Below are 15,592 nucleotides of genomic sequence, written 5' to 3'. Positions count from 1 at the left end.
ACTGGAGAATAGCAAATGTTGTCCCCTTGTTCAAGAAGGAGAGTAGAGACAACCCCGGTAACAGTGAGCCCTACTTCTGTTGTGGGCAAAATCTTGGAAAGGTCTTTAAGAGATAGGATGTATAATCACCAGGAAAGGAATAATTTGATTAGAGATAGTCAACACGGTTTTGTGAAGGGTAGGTCGTGCCTCACAAACCTTATTGAGTTATTTGAGAAGGTGACCAACAGGTGGATGAGGGTAAAGCAGTTGATGTGTGTATATGGATTTCAGTAAAGCGTTTGATAAGGTTCCCCACGGTAGGCTACTGCAGAAAATACGGAGGCATGGGATTCAGGGTGATTTAGCAGTTTGGATCAGAAATTGGCTAGCTGGAAGAAGACAAAGGGTGGTGGTTGATGGGAAATGTTCAGACTGGAGTCCAGTTACTAGTGGTGTACCCAAGGATCTGTTTTGGGGCCACTGCTGTTTGTCATTTTTATAAATGACCTGGAGGAGGGCGTTGAAGATGGGTGAGTAAATTTGCAGATGACATTAAAGTCGGTGGAGTTGTGGACAGTGCGGAAGGATGTTACAAGTTGCAAAGGGACATAGATAAGCTGCAGCGCTGGGCTGAGAGGTGGCAAATGGAGTTTAATGCAGAAAAGTGTGAGGTGATTCATTTTGGAAGGAATAACAGGAAGACAGAGTACTGGGCTAATGGTAAGATTCTTGGCAGTGTGGATGAGCAGAGAGATCTCTGTGTCCATGTACATAGATCCCTGAAAGTTGCCACCCAGGTTGAGAGGGTTGTTAAGAAGGCGTACGGTGTGTTAGCTTTTATTGGTAAAGGAATTGAGTTTCGGAGCCATGAGGTCATGTTGCAGCTGTACAAAACTCTGGTGCGGCCGCATTTGGAGTATTGCGTGCAATTCTGGTCGCCGCATTATAGGAAGGATGTGGAAGCATTGGAAAGGGTGCAGAGAAGATTTACCAGAATGTTGCCTGGTATGGAGGGAAGATCTTATGAGGAAAGGCTGAGGGACTTGAGGCTGTTTTTGTTAGAGAGAAGGTTAAGAGGTGACTTAATTGAGGCATACAAGATGATCAGAGGATTGGATAGGGTGGACAGTGAGAGACTTTTTCCTCGGATGGTGATGTCTAGCATGAGGGGACATAGCTTTAAATTGAGGGGAGATAGATATAGGACAGATGTCAGAGGTAGGTTCTTTACTCAGAGAGTAGTAAGGGCGTGGAATGCCCTGCCTGCAACAGTAGTGGACTCGCCAACACTAAGGGCATTCAAATGGTCATTGGATAGACATATGGACGATAAGGGAATAATGTAGATGGGCTTTAGGGTGGTTTCACAGGTCGGCGCAACATCGAGGGCCGAAGGGCCTGTACTGTGCTGTCATGTTCTATGTAACATCCACTGCCCTACCTGCATCAATCATCTTTGTGACGTCTTCGAAAAACTCTATCAAATTAGTGTCACGACCTCCCCACAACAAAACCGTGCTGTCTCTCGCTAATAATTCAATTTGCTTCCAAATGGGAGTGGATCCTGTCTCAAAGAATTCTCTCCAGTAATTTCCCTACCACTGAAGTAAGGCTCACCGGCCTGTAGTTCCCTGGATTATCCTTCTTAAACGAAAGGAACAACATTGGCTATTCTCCAGTCCTCCGGGACATCCCCTGAAGACAGTGAGGACCCAAAGATTTCGTTCAAGGCCTGAGCAATTTCCTCTCCAGCCTCCTTCAGTATTCTGGGGTAGATCCCATCAGGCCCTGGGGACTTATCTACCTTAATATTTTTCAAGACGTCCAACACCTCATCCTTTTGGATCTCAATATGACCCAGGCTATCTACACACCCTTCTCCAGGCTCAACATCCACCAATTCCTTCTCTTTGGTGAATACTGATGCAAAGTATAAAACGTTCTCTGCCATTTCTTTCTTTCCTATTGTTACTTCTCCAGCCACATTTTCCAATGTCTATTTTTGTCTCTCTTTTACCTTTTATATATTGAAAAAAACTCTTCCTATCTTCTTTTATATTACTGGCTAGCTTGCACTCATACTTCATCTTCTCCCCACTTATTGCTTCTTTAGTTGTCCTCTGCTCGCTTTTAAAGGCTTCCCAATCCTCTGGCTTCCCACTAATTCTCGCCACTTTGTATGCTTTTTCTTTAGCTTTTATGCTGTCCTTGACTTCCCTCGTCTGCCATGGATGCCTTGTCCTCCCCTTAGCATGTTTCCTCCTCCTTGGGATGAATTTCTGTTGTGCCTCCCGAATAACCCCCCAAAACCCCTGCCATTGCTGTTCCACTGTCTTCCCTGCTAGGCTCCTTTTCCAATCAACTCTGGCCAGCTCCTCCCTCATGTCTTTGTCGTTAACCTTATTTAATTGTAATACCGTTACATCTGATTGCAGCTTCTCCCTCTCAAACTGCAGGGTAAATTCTATCATATTGTGCTCACTGCTCCCTAAGGGTAACTTCACCTTAAGTTCCCTAATCAAGTCTGCCTCATCACACATCACCAAATCCAGAATTGCCTGTTCCCCAGTCGGCTCTGTCACAAGCTGCTCCAAAAAAACATCTCTTAAGACATTCCACAAATTCCATTTCTTGGGATCCACGACCACCCTGATTTTCCCAGTCCACCTGCATATTGAAGTCCCCCATGATTATTGTAATATTGCCTTTTTTACATGCCTTTTCTATCTCCTGATTTATTTTCTGCCCTACACCCCGACTACTGCTAGGGGCTGTACGTAACTCCCACCAGGGTCTTTTTACCTTTACAATCCCTCCACTCTACCCACAGAGATTCTATGCCTTCTGATCCTATATCGCTCCTTGCTATCGGTTTAACTTCATTCCTTACTGACCATGCAACCCTGCTCCCTTTGCCCATCTGCCTGTCCTTTCGATAGGACACAATGCAGCACGGTAGCATTGTGGATAGCACAATTGCTTCACAGCTCCAGGGTCCCAGGTTCGATTCCAGCTTGGGCCACCGTCTCTGTGATGCCCACAATATCGCACCGGTCGATTTCAATGTGCGCAACAAGCTCATTCACCTTGTTCCGTACACTGCGCTCATTTTAGGTACAACACCCTCAGTCTTGCATTTACCACCTCCCTTCTCACACTGGGCACCTTTTTTTGCTCTGCCTGAGGGTGATGTTCTTATTTCGGTTCTTTAGTTCTCCTTCGGTTATTCTGCCTTCGAAGCTCACGCTCTGGTTCCCGCCCCCCTGCCATACTAGTTTAAATCCTCCCGTGTGGCTCGAACAAACCTCCCAGCCAGGATATCGGTGCCCCTCCAGTTTAGATGCAACCTGTCCTTCTTGTACAGGTCCCACCTGCCCCAGAAGAGATCCCAATGGTCCAGAAATCTGAAACCCTCCCTCCTACACCACCAGTTTAGCCACGTGTTTAGCTGCGCTATCCTCCTATTTCTAGCCTCACTGGCACGTGGCACAGGGAGTAATCCTGAGATTACAACCCGAGAGGTCCTGCTTTTTAGCTTACTGCCTAGCTCCCTGAACTTCTTCTGCAGGACATCTTCACTCTTCCTGCCTATGTCGTTAGTACCTATGTGTGCTACGACCTCTGGCTGTTCACCCTCCCCCTTCAGGATGTCCTGTGTTCGTTCAGAGACATCCTTGACCCTGGCACCAGGGAGGCAACACACCATCCAGGAGTCTCTTTCACGTCCACAGAAACGCCGATCTGTGCCCCTTACTATAGAGTCCCCGATAACTATTGCTCCCCTGCACTTTGCCCTCTCCTGCTGAGCAACAGAGCCAGTTGTGGTGCCCCTGTTCTGGCTGCTGTTGTTTTTCCCTGATAGGCTATCCCCCCCCCCCGACAGTTACCAAAACATTTCGGGCCAGACAGTCTTCCAGAGAAGTCAGGCCGTTCAGACAGAATACTCAGGCCAAGCAGAAAGCACACAGATTTATTTCAATTCTCAATCTTCCTCCGTCAAAACCTCAAAAGCGAATAGTTTTTACAAGAGAAAGTACAATATTCACAAGTCTCTTCTCATTACTCAAGAGTAATTCGACCACGTGTGTGTGGTGCGGGGGGGGGGGGCACACACCGAAGGTCAAGCCGACCTTTGCTGCCGTTGAGTGTGGGGTAAGAGTCTCTGGGACGAGATCGGGACCCCTGCGTTACACAAAAAGGGACAATCCCGTTCGTCAGCCGCGCCCTATCCGATGTTTGCCGTTGACCCTGGAATCTTCGGCTGAGTCAGTGATGCTGGTAACTTGCGCAGTGGGGCCAGAGGTCTCGCTTTTCTCCCTCAGGTTGCGAACGGCACGATGACACAGGGGTCGGAGCGAGGCTGCTCCCGGATTGTACAGGCAGCGCTCCCTTCAACCACCCCTCTGTCAGCTCCACGAATTTCTGGGGCTCAGACGACGGGACAATCAGATTTGGGATGGGTTCCGCTGAGTTTCAGTCACATGTTCAACAGCCACATGATAAAAAAAAGTCCAGAACAAAAAGGCAGGAGGCAGGTCGTCACAGTCAGACCTGGAAGCGGCCGCACAGGTGTCCCAGGCGATCGATGTTCTTGTGCAGGATGCTGTGGAGGACGTTCAGGTACTTGCTGATGTCGCCGTCCCGCGCGAAGTCCCGGTAGAACTGGCCCTGCTCGGGGTCGAAGGTGAACTTCTGGGGCAGCGGGCCGTTGTCCTTCATGTACTCCCAGACGGTCAGCAGCAGCAGGTGGACCTCGAAGGGGGTGAGCAGGTGGAAGATCTCGTGCATATTGCTGAGCACAGGCGGCAGGAGCTGGCCCTGCCCCATGCAGGAGACCAGGCTGCAGGAGGCCTGGAGCTGCCAGGGGGAGCTGGCGGTCAGGGAGTGGCGCGAGGCGTCCCAGTGGGCCATGAGGGTGGCCAGGAGGCCCCGGAGCAGCACGGAGCAGTAACACAGGGCCGGCCGGCCCAGGGCCACCAACTGGAGCAGGGGGAAGAGCAGGGGGTTCTCCTCGAAGCGGTTACGGATCTGCAGGTCCCGCTCCACCGTGTTGCGGGCGTGGTCCTCGGGGGGCCAGGCCAGCTCGCTGTTGGTGACGTCGGGGCACAGACCCTCCACCAGGGCCACCGCCACCGCCTTGGCCGCCTCGGGGTTGATGGGGGGGTGGCTGAGGCCGGGGCCAGGCTCCGCCAGGGGGCGCCCTCCGCTGCCGCACCTCACCACCAGGCTCAGCAGCTGGTACAGGTTGTGGGCCGCCTCCTGGGGCCCCGGGCCGGTGACGGCGGAGGCCGGTTTCAGCCCCCGGCCGATCACGCCGGCGTGGAACACGGCCCAGATGCTGCCGCTGAAGTTGACAGCCGTGCCAAACTTGCGGTTGACGTCGAGCAGGGCGTCGCCGCCGCTGGGGGAGGAGGCGGGGGGGATACCCGGGGCCCACGCCGCGCCCGGCACCCACCCGCCGAACAGCCCGGCGCTGCCGGAGTGCGTCGCCGAGCGGACCAGCTGCTGGAGGACGGCGCGCAGGGCGGCGGCGGACACGGCGCTCAGGCGGGTCAGCAGGCGGCCGCAGTCGGAGGCCGCCGCCTCCCGGCCGCGCCGCAGCGCCAGCAGGAACTGCCCGACGGCGGAGCGCACCAGGCCGGCCAGCTGGGCCGGGCTGAGCGCCGGCGGCAAGGGGACGGCCGACAGGAGCAGGGCGGCGGCCTCGGAGACCCGGGGGTCGGAGCGCGGCAGGAGCTGGCCCAGGTCACGGGCGTGCCAGGACAGGGCCTGGGCCAGGCGGGCGCCGATGGGGGAGGGCAGCTCCTCCTCCGGCCCCTCCCACTGCACCAAGGTGGCCAGGTTGACCATCAGGCGGGCGGTCTGCGCCTCGGGGAGGCTGGACGAGTGGAGCCGGGCCACGCAGCGCCGGACGGTGGCCGGCAGCAGCCCCGGCATGGAGGCGGCCAGCCCCCCGTACAGCTGGACAGGCAGCGCCAGCTCCTCGGGGGTGCAGGCCAACGCCAGCAGGTGGCTCAGAGCCTCGGTGGCACAGCTCTCCCCGCAGTAGACGGAGAGCAGGCCCAGCAGCTGGTGCTGCCACAGGTGGCGTTTACGCTCCAGCCTCAGGGTCTCCAGGCACAGGTCCCTCACTCTGCCCTTCAGCTCGTCGAAGAAGGGGATGGCGCGGGGCTGTGGCTCGCACAGGCTGGCCGAGGGGCGGTTGTACACCAGCTTCTGCAGGTTCAGCAGGAGCAGCTGGATGATCCGGTGGCAGGCGTCCCTCACGCTCTCCCGCACGGCCAGACCCGGGGTGGTGATCACCGAGGCGGGCATGGCGGTGTTGACCAGGAACTGGAGGATGCGGTAGGCCCCGGGGCCGGTCTGGCAGATCAGGTGGACCACCAGGCCCACCAGGTTCTCCGCGTCGTCGCGGCCCAGGCCTGCGAAGTGCTGGTGGAGCTGGTCCAGGACGGGGGGCTTGAGCGAGTCGATGAGCTCCCCCGAGACGGTGCTCAGCAGCATGGGCGACATGGCAGCCAGCTGCAGGAGGAAGGGCACGGTGGCGAGCTGCTGGGGGTCCCGGGCCGAGCCCAGGCTCTGCTGGAACATCAGCAGCAGCTCCTGCTTGATGCTGGCAGAATGCCGGGTGGCCAGGTGTCCCAGGATGCCCACCACCGAGGCCATCTTGGGGACCCGCTTGTCTGCCAAGGTGGGGAAGAGCGGGTCCACGACAGAGGAGGCCCCGTGCATGCAGAAATCCTTCAGGCCACAGGAGAGGACACGGCTGATGATGGTGTTGGGGAAGGAGGAGCCGATGTGGGCCACGACCCAGTCGAAGTGGGGCGAATGCTGGACGGAGGTGTCGAGCAGAGCGTCGACGCAGGCGTCGGGGCAGCTGCTGATCATCGAGGACAGGCACTGCGTGTAAATGTCCATCAGGACCCGGGTGGCCTTGCAAGACATCCAGAGCTGTAGCAGCTCGTTCAGGCTGCTGGCGTGAGGCACCTGATGCCGCCCTGAGTACTTGCTACTGAGCTGGCCCATCAGGTCGATGGACCAGGCCGAGACCAGGGGGGCCCAGGCCCGGGGATTGGAGTGGACAAACTCGGACAGGACACTCTGGATCTCCTGGGTGACATCGTCCAGACCCGGCCGCCCCAGGAGGGGCCCCCCTCCACCGCCCATCCCACCCTCGTGGTTGAGGTCCAGGATGTAGCTGCTGACGTACTCATCGAAGACCCCTCGCAGGTACTCCAGGACAGCTCCCCGGGCCGGCGGGAGATTCCGCAGCAGGAGGATCCCGCACCGAGCGTGGTCTTTCACTGACAGCTTGTGCCCACGGACAGGGTCTATGCCACTGATAAAAGCCTTCATCTCTTGCAGCAACTCCTGCGAACTGGAACCAAGAAGGGAAAGGAAGAGAAATCAGCACAGTGAAGTCACAGGGGAGGCCATTCAGTCCAACATGGCGGCTGGCCCTTGGAAAGATCTAATTATCCACCCCCTCCCTCTTTCCCCCACAGCTCTGCAGATTCCGCCTTTCCCAGTATTTCCCCTTCCTCTTGAATCTGCTTCCACCGCCCATTCATCCCCAGAGTCGGACGGAGACCTTCAGCTGAGGTCTCGCCAGTGTTTAGAAAGGTTCGGCTCAGCTCTACATTCCTTCCTTTAACATAAACATAGAGTGCAGAAGGAGGCCATTCGGCCCATCGAGTCTGCACCGACCCACTTAAGCCCTCACTTCCACCCTATCCCCGTAACCCCTCCTAACCTTTTTGGGACACTAAGGGCAATTGATCACGGCCAATCCACCCAACCTGCACATCTTTGGACTGTGGGAGGAAACCGGAGGAAACCCACGCACACACGGGGAGGACGGGCAGACCCCGCACAGACAGTGAACCAGTGGGATCGCTATTTAGAATTCCCCCCTCACAGCTTTCCTATTTATTTATTTATTTTAAAATTTAATTACCCAATTCTAATTTTTTCCAATTAAGGGGCAGTTTAGCGCGGCCAATCCACCTACCCTGCAAATTGGGTTGTGGGGGGGGGGGGGGGGGGGGGGTGAGACCCACGCACACACGGGGAGAATGTGCAAACTCCACACGGACAGGGACCCGGGTCCGAGATTGAACCCGGGACCTCGGCCCGTGAGGCAGCAGTGCTAACCACTGCACCGCCCCCCCCCCCCGTGAGGCAGTAGTGCTAACCACTGCGCCACAGTGCCGTCCTGACTGCTCTATTCAATGTATTGTCAAATCGATCACCCCCATTCCCTCATCTCACTGTCAGAAAGTTGTGGATTTGAGCCGCAGTCCACGCGGTTCCCAGAGAATTCCTACGGTTGAGTAAAAATACATCCCAAACTCCAAATGCAGCGCCGTACTGTCAGAGGGTCAGTACTGAGGGAGTGCCGCACTGTCAGAGGGTCAGTACTGAGGGAGTGCCGCACTGTCAGAGGGTCAGTACCGAGGGAGTGCCGCACTGTCAGAGGGTCAGTACCGAGGGAGTGCCGCACTGTCAGAGGGTCAGTACCGAGGGAGTGCCGCACTGTCAGAGGGTCAGTACTGAGGGAGTGTCGCACTGTCAGAGGGTCAGTACTGAGGGAGTGCCGCACTGTCAGAGGGTCAGTACTGAGGGAGTGCTGCACTGTCAGAGGGTCAGTGCTGAGGGAGTACCGCACTGTCAGAGGGTCAGTACTGAGGGAGTGCCGCACTGTCAGAGGGTCAGTACCGAGGGAGTGCCGCACTGTCAGAGGGTCAGTACCGAGGGAGTGCCGCACTGTCAGAGGGTCAGTACTGAGGGAGTGCCGCATTGTCAGAGGGTCAGTACTGAGCGAGTGCCGCACTGTCAGAGGGTCAGTACTGAGGGAGTGCCGCACTGTCAGAGGGTCAGTACTGAGGGAGTGCTGCACTGTCAGAGGGTCAGTGCTGAGGGAGTACCGCACTGTCAGAGGGTCAGTACTGAGGGAGTGCCGCACTATCAGAGGGTCAGTACCGAGGGAGTGCCGCACTGTCAGAGGGTCAGTACTGAGGGAGTGCCGCACTGTCAGAGGGTCAGTACTGAGGGAGTGTCGCACTGTCAGAGGGTCAGTACTGAGGGAGTGCCGCACTGTCAGAGGGTCAGTACTGAGGGAGTGCTGCACTGTCAGAGGGTCAGTGCTGAGGGAGTGACGCACTGTCAGAGGGTCAGTACTGAGGGAGTGCCGCACTGTCAGAGGGTCAGTGCTGAGGGAGTGACGCACTGTCAGAGGGTCAGTACTGAGGGAGTGCCGCACTGTCGGAAGGTCAGTACTGAGGGAGCCGCACTGTCAGAGGGTCAGTTCTGAGGGAGTGACGCACTGTCAGAGGGTCAGTACTGAGGGAGTGCCGCACTGTCGGAAGGTCAGTACTGAGGGAGCCACACTGTCAGAGGGTCAGTACTGAGGGAGTGCCGCACTGTCAGAGGGTCAGTGCTGAGGGAGTGCCACACTGTCGGAAGGTCAATACTGAGGGAGCCGCACTGTCAGTGGGTCAGTACTGAGGGAGCGCCGCACTGCCAGAGGGTCAGTGCTGAGGGAGTGCCGCACTGTCAGAGGGTCAGTACTGAGGGAGCGCCGCACTGTCAGAGGGTCAGTACTGAGGGAGCGCCGCACTGTCAGAGGGTCAGTGCTGAGGGAGTGCTGCACTGTCAGAAGGTCAGTACTGAGGGAGTGTTGCACTGTCAGAGGGTCAGTACTGAGGGAGCGCCGCACTGTCAGAGGGTCAGTACTGAGGGAGCGCCGCACTGTCAGAGGGTCAGTACTGAGGGAGCGCCGCACTGTCACAGGGTCAGTGCTGAGGGAGTGCCGCACTGCCAGAGGGTCAGTGCTGAGGGAGTGCCGCACTGTCAGAGGGTCAGTACTGAGGGAGTGCTGCACTGTCAAAGGGTCAGTACTGAGGGAGTGCCGCACTGTCAGAGGGTCAGTACTGAGGGAGTGCCGCACTGTCAGAGGGTCAGTACTGAGGGAGTGCCGCACTGTCAGAGGGTCAGTACTGAGGGAGTGCCGCACTGTCAGAGGGTCAGTACTGAGGGAGTGCCGCACTGTCAGAGGGTCAGTACTGAGGGAGTGCCGCACTGTCAGAGGGTCAGTGCTGAGGGAGTGCCGCACTGTCAGAGGGTCAGTACTGAGGGAGTGCCGCACCTGTCAGAGGGTCAGTACTGAGGGAGTGCCGCACTGTCAGAGGGTCAGTACTGAGGGAGTGTCGCACTGTCAGAGGGTCAGTACTGAGGGAGTGCCGCACTGTCAGAGGGTCAGTACTGAGGAAGCGCCGCACTGTCAGAGGGTCAGTACTGAGGGAGTGCCGCACTGTCAGAGGGTCAGTACTGAGGGAGTGCCGCACTGTCAGAGGGTCAGTACTGAGGAAGCGCCGCACTGTCAGAGGGTCAGTACTGAGGGAGCGCCGCACTGTCAGAGGGTCAGTACTGAGGGAGTGCCGCACTGTCAGAGGGTCAGTACTGAGGGAGCGCCGCACTGTCAGAGGGTCAGTACTGAGGGAGTGCCGCACTGTCAGAGGGTCAGTACTGAGGGAGCGCCGCACTGTCAGAGGGTCAGTACTGAGGGAGTGCTGCACTGTCAGAGGGTCAGTACTGAGGGAGTGCCGCACTGTCAGAGGGTCAGTACTGAGGAAGCGCCGCACTGTCAGAGGGTCAGTACTGAGGGAGCGCCGCACTGTCAGAGGGTCAGTACTGAGGGCGTGCCGCACTGTCAGAGGGTCAGTACTGAGGGAGTGCTGCACTGTCAGAGGGTCAGTACTGAGGGAGTGCCGCACTGTCAGAGGGTCAGTACTGAGGGAGCGCCGCACTGTCAGAGGGTCAGTACTGAGGGAGTGCTGCACTGTCAGAGGGTCAGTACTGAGGGAGTGCCGCACTGTCAGAGGGTCAGTACTGAGGGAGTGCCGCACTGTCAGAGGGTCAGTACTGAGGGAGTGCCGCACTGTCAGAGGGTCAGTACTGAGGGAGCCGCACTGTCAGAGGGTCAGTACTGAGGGAGTGCCGCACTGTCAGAGGGTCAGTACTGAGGGAGTGCTGCACTGTCAGAGGGTCAGTACTGAGGGAGTGCCGCACTGTCAGAGGGTCAGTACTGAGGGAGCGCCGCACTGTCAGAGGGTCAGTACTGAGGGAGTGCCGCACTGTCAGAGGGTCAGTACTGAGGGAGTGCTGCACTGTCAGAGGGTCAGTACTGAGGGAGTGCCGCACTGTCAGAGGGTCAGTACTGAGGGAGTGCCGCACTGTCAGAGGGTCAGTACTGAGGGAGCGCCGCACTGTCAGAGGGTCAGTACTGAGGGAGTGCCGCACAGTCAGAGGGTCAGTACTGAGGGAGCCCCGCACTGTCAGAGGGTCAGTACTGAGGGAGTTCCGCACTGTCTGAGGGTCAGTACTGAGGGAGTGCTGCACTGTCAGAGGGTCAGTACTGAGGGAGTGCTGCACTGTCAGAGGGTCAGTACTGAGGGAGCGCCGCACTGTCAGAGGGTCAGTACTGAGGGAGTGCTGCACTGTCAGAGGGTCAGTACTGAGGGAGTGCTGCACTGTCAGAGGGTCAGTACTGAGGGAGCGCCGCACTGTCAGAGGGTCAGTACTGAGGGAGTGCCACACTGTCAGAGGGTCAGTACTGAGGGAGTGCTGCACTGTCAGGGGGTCAGTACTGAGGGAGTCCCGCACTGTCAGAGGGTCAGTACTGAGGGAGTGCCGCACTGTCAGAGGGTCAGTACTGAGGGAGTGCTGCACTGTCAGAGGGTCAGTACTGAGGGAGCGCTGCACTGTCAGAGGGTCAGTACTGAGGGAGTGCCGCACTGTCAGAGGGTCAGTACTGAGGGAGCACCGCACTGTCAGAGGGTCAGTACTGAGGGAGTGCTGCACTGTCAGAGGGTCAGTACTGAGGGAGCGCTGCACTGTCAGAGGGTCAGTACTGAGGGAGTGCTGCACTGTCAGAGGGTCAGTACTGAGGGAGTGCCGTACTGTCAGAGGGTCAGTACTGAGGGAGTGCTGCACTGTCAGAGGGTCAGTACTGAGGGAGTGCCGCACTGTCAGAGGCTCAGTACTGAGGGAGCACCGCACTGTCAGAGGGTCAGTACTGAGGGAGTGCTGCACTGTCAGAGGGTCAGTACTGAGGGAGCACCGCACTGTCAGAGGGTCAGTACTGACGGAGTGCTGCACTGTCAGAGGGTCAGTACTGACGGAGTGCTGCACTGTCAGAGGGTCAGTACTGAGGGAGTGCCGCACTGTCAGAGGGTCAGTACTGACGGAGTGCTGCACTGTCAGAGGGTCAGTACTGAGGGAGCGCTGCACTGTCAGAGGGTCAGTACTGAGGGAGTGCTGCACTGTCAGAGGGTCAGTACTGAGGGAGTGCCGCACTGTCAGAGGGTCAGTACTGAGGGAGTGCTGCACTGTCAGAGGGTCAGTACTGAGGGAGTGCCGCACTGTCAGAGGGTCAGTACTGAGGGAGTGCCGTACTGTCAGAGGGTCAGTACTGAGGGAGTGCTGCACTGTCAGAGGGTCAGTACTGAGGGAGTGCCGCACTGTCAGAGGCTCAGTACTGAGGGAGCGCCGCACTGTCAGAGGGTCAGTACTGAGGGAGCACCGCACTGTCAGAGGGTCAGTACTGAGGGAGTGCCGCACTGTCAGAGGGTCAGTACTGAGGGAGTGCCGCACTGTCAGAGGGTCAGTACTGAGTGAGTGCCGCACTGTCAGAGGGTCAGTACTGAGGGAGTGCCGCACTGTCAGAGGGTCAGTACTGAGGGAACGCCGCACTGTCAGAGGGTCAGTACTGAGGGAGTGCCGCACTGTCAGAGGGTCAGTACTGAGGGAGTGCCGTACTGTCAGAGGGTCAGTACTGAGGGAGTGCTGCACTGTCAGAGGGTCAGTACTGAGGGAGTGCCGCACTGTCAGAGGCTCAGTACTGAGGGAGCGCCGCACTGTCAGAGGGTCAGTACTGAGGGAGCACCGCACTGTCAGAGGGTCAGTACTGAGGGAGTGCCGCACTGTCAGAGGGTCAGTACTGAGGGGAGTGCCGCACTGTCAGAGGGTCAGTACTGAGTGAGTGCCGCACTGTCAGAGGGTCAGTACTGAGGGAGTGCCGCACTGTCAGAGGGTCAGTACTGAGGGAACGCCGCACTGTCAGAGGGTCAGTACTGAGGGAGTGCCGCACTGTCAGAGGGTCAGTACTGAGGGAGTGACGCACTGTCAGAGGGTCAGTACTGAGGGAGTGCCGCACTGTCAGAGGGTCAGTACTGAGGGAGCGCCGCACTGTCAGAGGGTCAGTACTGAGGGAGTGCTGCACTGTCAGAGGGTCAGTACTGAGGGAGTGCTGCACTGTCAGAGGGTCAGTACTGAGGGAGCGCCGCACTGTCAGAGGGTCAGTACTGAGTGAGTGCCGCACTGTCAGAGGGTCAGTACTGAGGGAGTGCCGCACTGTCAGAGGGTCAGTACTGAGGGAGTGCCGCACTGTCAGAGGGTCAGTACTGAGGGAGTGCTGCACTGTCAGAGGGTCAGTACTGAGGGAACGCCGCACTGTCAGAGGGTCAGTACTGAGGGAGTGCTGCACTGTCAGAGGGTCAGTACTGAGGGAGTGCCGCACTGTCAGAGGGTCAGTACTGAGGGAGTGCCGCACTGTCAGAGGGTCAGTACTGAGGGAGCGCCGCACTGTCAGAGGGTCAGTACTGAGGGAGTGCTGCACTGTCAGAGGGTCAGTACTGAGGGAGTGCCACACGCTGCGGTTCCTGCCTCCCGCCAGCGATGGCGCTGCGGCGGGGGGGTCGAACTCGGGTCTCGCGCATGCGCCGGCTCCCTCCCTCCAGCCGCGCAGGCGCGCACCCGGCACACGCGCATGCGCCCACTCGCCTGATCCCGGCCCGGTGGCTGGCGCTTCCTTCCAGGGCCGCGGCCGCCGCCATTGTCTCCGTGGGGCCGGTCCGCAGCTCCCCGCGGGGAGGGTTGGGGATGGTGGCGGAGCCCGGGGCCGGCTCCCGGCGCTCAACCTCCCGCAGCCGCCTCCCGTCCGCTCGCTCAGTCACTCCGAGAGGCCGCCGAGAGCGGCCGAACCCGCGCCCTCACCCACTTCCGGCGCAGGGCAGGTGCCGCCGCCTCGACACTCCGTCCGGAAACACCCAGGCTTCCGGCACCGGGGAGCTGCCACCGCCTAAACCCTCCGGCTGGAACCCCGCGCCCCGATCTCCGATTCCGGGGCTCAGACACAATCCCAGCGGGGTGGGGCATCGACCCAACATGTCAGTGACATCATTAAATTGTAAATCAATGCATCTCCTGACAGGGGAATGGAGTTGAGACCCTGGGAATTCAGGACCACAACAACAACAACAATCTGCATTGATCTAGCACCTTTGGTGCAGCAAATAGTCAATTCGCAGTTAGGGGTGACCCTGATCTGACAGGGCACCTGACTCAAGGTGCAGATCCGCAGAGCGTCTTGTGGAACTCTGCCAGGATGTCCCACCGCCAGTTACAGAGCTCGTTACACTGCCCATTACAGAGCTCGTTACACTGCCCATTACACAGCCCATTACAGAGCTCGTTACACTGCCCATTACACAGCCCATTGCAGAGCTCGTTACACTGCCCATTACAGAGCTCGTTACACTGCCCATTACACAGCCCATTACAGAGCGCGTTACACTGCCCATTACAGAGCTCATTACACAGCCCATTACAGCGCTCGTTACACTGCCCATTACAGAGCTCGTTACACTGCCCATTACAGAGCTTGTTACACTGCCCATTACACAGCCCATTGCAGAGCGTGTTACACTGCCCATTACAGAGCTCATTACACTGCCCATTACAGAGCTCGTTACACAGCCCATTACAGAGCTTGTTACACTGCCCATTACAGAGCTCGTTACACTGCCCATTACACAGCCCATTGCAGAGCTCGTTACACTGCCCATTACAGAGCTCGTTACACTGCCCATTACAGAGCTTGTTACAGAGCTCGTTACACTGCCCATTACACAGCCCTTTACAGAGCTTGTTACAGAGCTCGTTACACAGCCCATTACAGAGCTCGTTACACTGCCTATTACAGAGCTCGTTACACTGCCCATTACACAGCCCATTGCAGAGCTCGTTACACTGCCCATTACAGAGCTCGTTACACTGCCCATTACAGATCTTGTTACAGAGCTCGTTACACTGCCCATTACACAGCCCTTTACAGAGCTTGTTACAGAGCTCGTTACACTGCCCATTTCAGAGCTCGTTACACTGCCCATTACAGAGCTCGTTACACTTCCCATTACACAGCCCATTGCAGAGCTCGTTACACTGCCCATTACAGAGCTCGTTACACTGCCCATTACACAGCTCGTTACACTGCCTATTACAGAGCTCGTTACACAGCCCATTACAGAGCTCGTTACACTGCCCATTACACAGCCCATTGCAGAGCTCGTTACACTGCCCATTACAGAGCTTGTTACAGAGCTCGTTACATTGCCCATTACACAGCCCATTACAGAGCTCGTTACACTTCCCATTACACAGCCCATTGCAGAGCTTGTTACACTGCCCATTACACAGCCCATTGCAGAGCCCGTTACACTGCCCATTACAGAGCTCGTTACACTGCCCATTACACAGCCCATTACAGAGC

At 57.5% G+C, this 15,592-nt stretch overlaps 1 protein-coding gene across 1 annotated transcript; it reads right to left on the bottom strand.

The window, feature by feature from the left end:
* Window positions 1-3,936: 3,936 nt before the first annotated feature.
* ints5 (integrator complex subunit 5) lies at window positions 3,937-14,072 on the bottom strand. The gene is made up of 2 exons (XM_072489296.1): window positions 13,825-14,072; window positions 3,937-7,360 (listed from the first exon to the last, which is right to left on the bottom strand). The coding sequence occupies exons 1-2, from the start codon at window positions 13,875-13,877 to the stop codon at window positions 4,528-4,530; spliced, it is 2,886 nt and encodes a 961-aa protein (XP_072345397.1). The 5' UTR covers window positions 13,878-14,072; the 3' UTR covers window positions 3,937-4,527.
* Window positions 14,073-15,592: the final 1,520 nt, after the last annotated feature.

This window comes from Scyliorhinus torazame, chromosome 24 (assembly GCF_047496885.1).
Source record: "Scyliorhinus torazame isolate Kashiwa2021f chromosome 24, sScyTor2.1, whole genome shotgun sequence".
Classification (NCBI taxonomy): domain Eukaryota; kingdom Metazoa; phylum Chordata; class Chondrichthyes; order Carcharhiniformes; family Scyliorhinidae; genus Scyliorhinus; species Scyliorhinus torazame.
The sequence above is the reverse complement of the archived record's forward strand: the minus strand, read 5'-3'. Positions and strand labels throughout refer to the sequence as shown.

Bases quoted from the DNA above. Each gene is read 5' to 3' on its own strand.
- ints5 (XM_072489296.1), bottom strand. From the start codon at position 13,877: ATGGCGGCGGCCGCGGCCCTGGAAGGAAGCGCCAGCCACCGGGCCGGG. The intron at 7,361-13,824 runs GCGAGTGGGCGC...TCTTGGTTCCAG, and splicing joins AGCCACCGGGCCGGGATCAG to TTCGCAGGAGTTGCTGCAAG.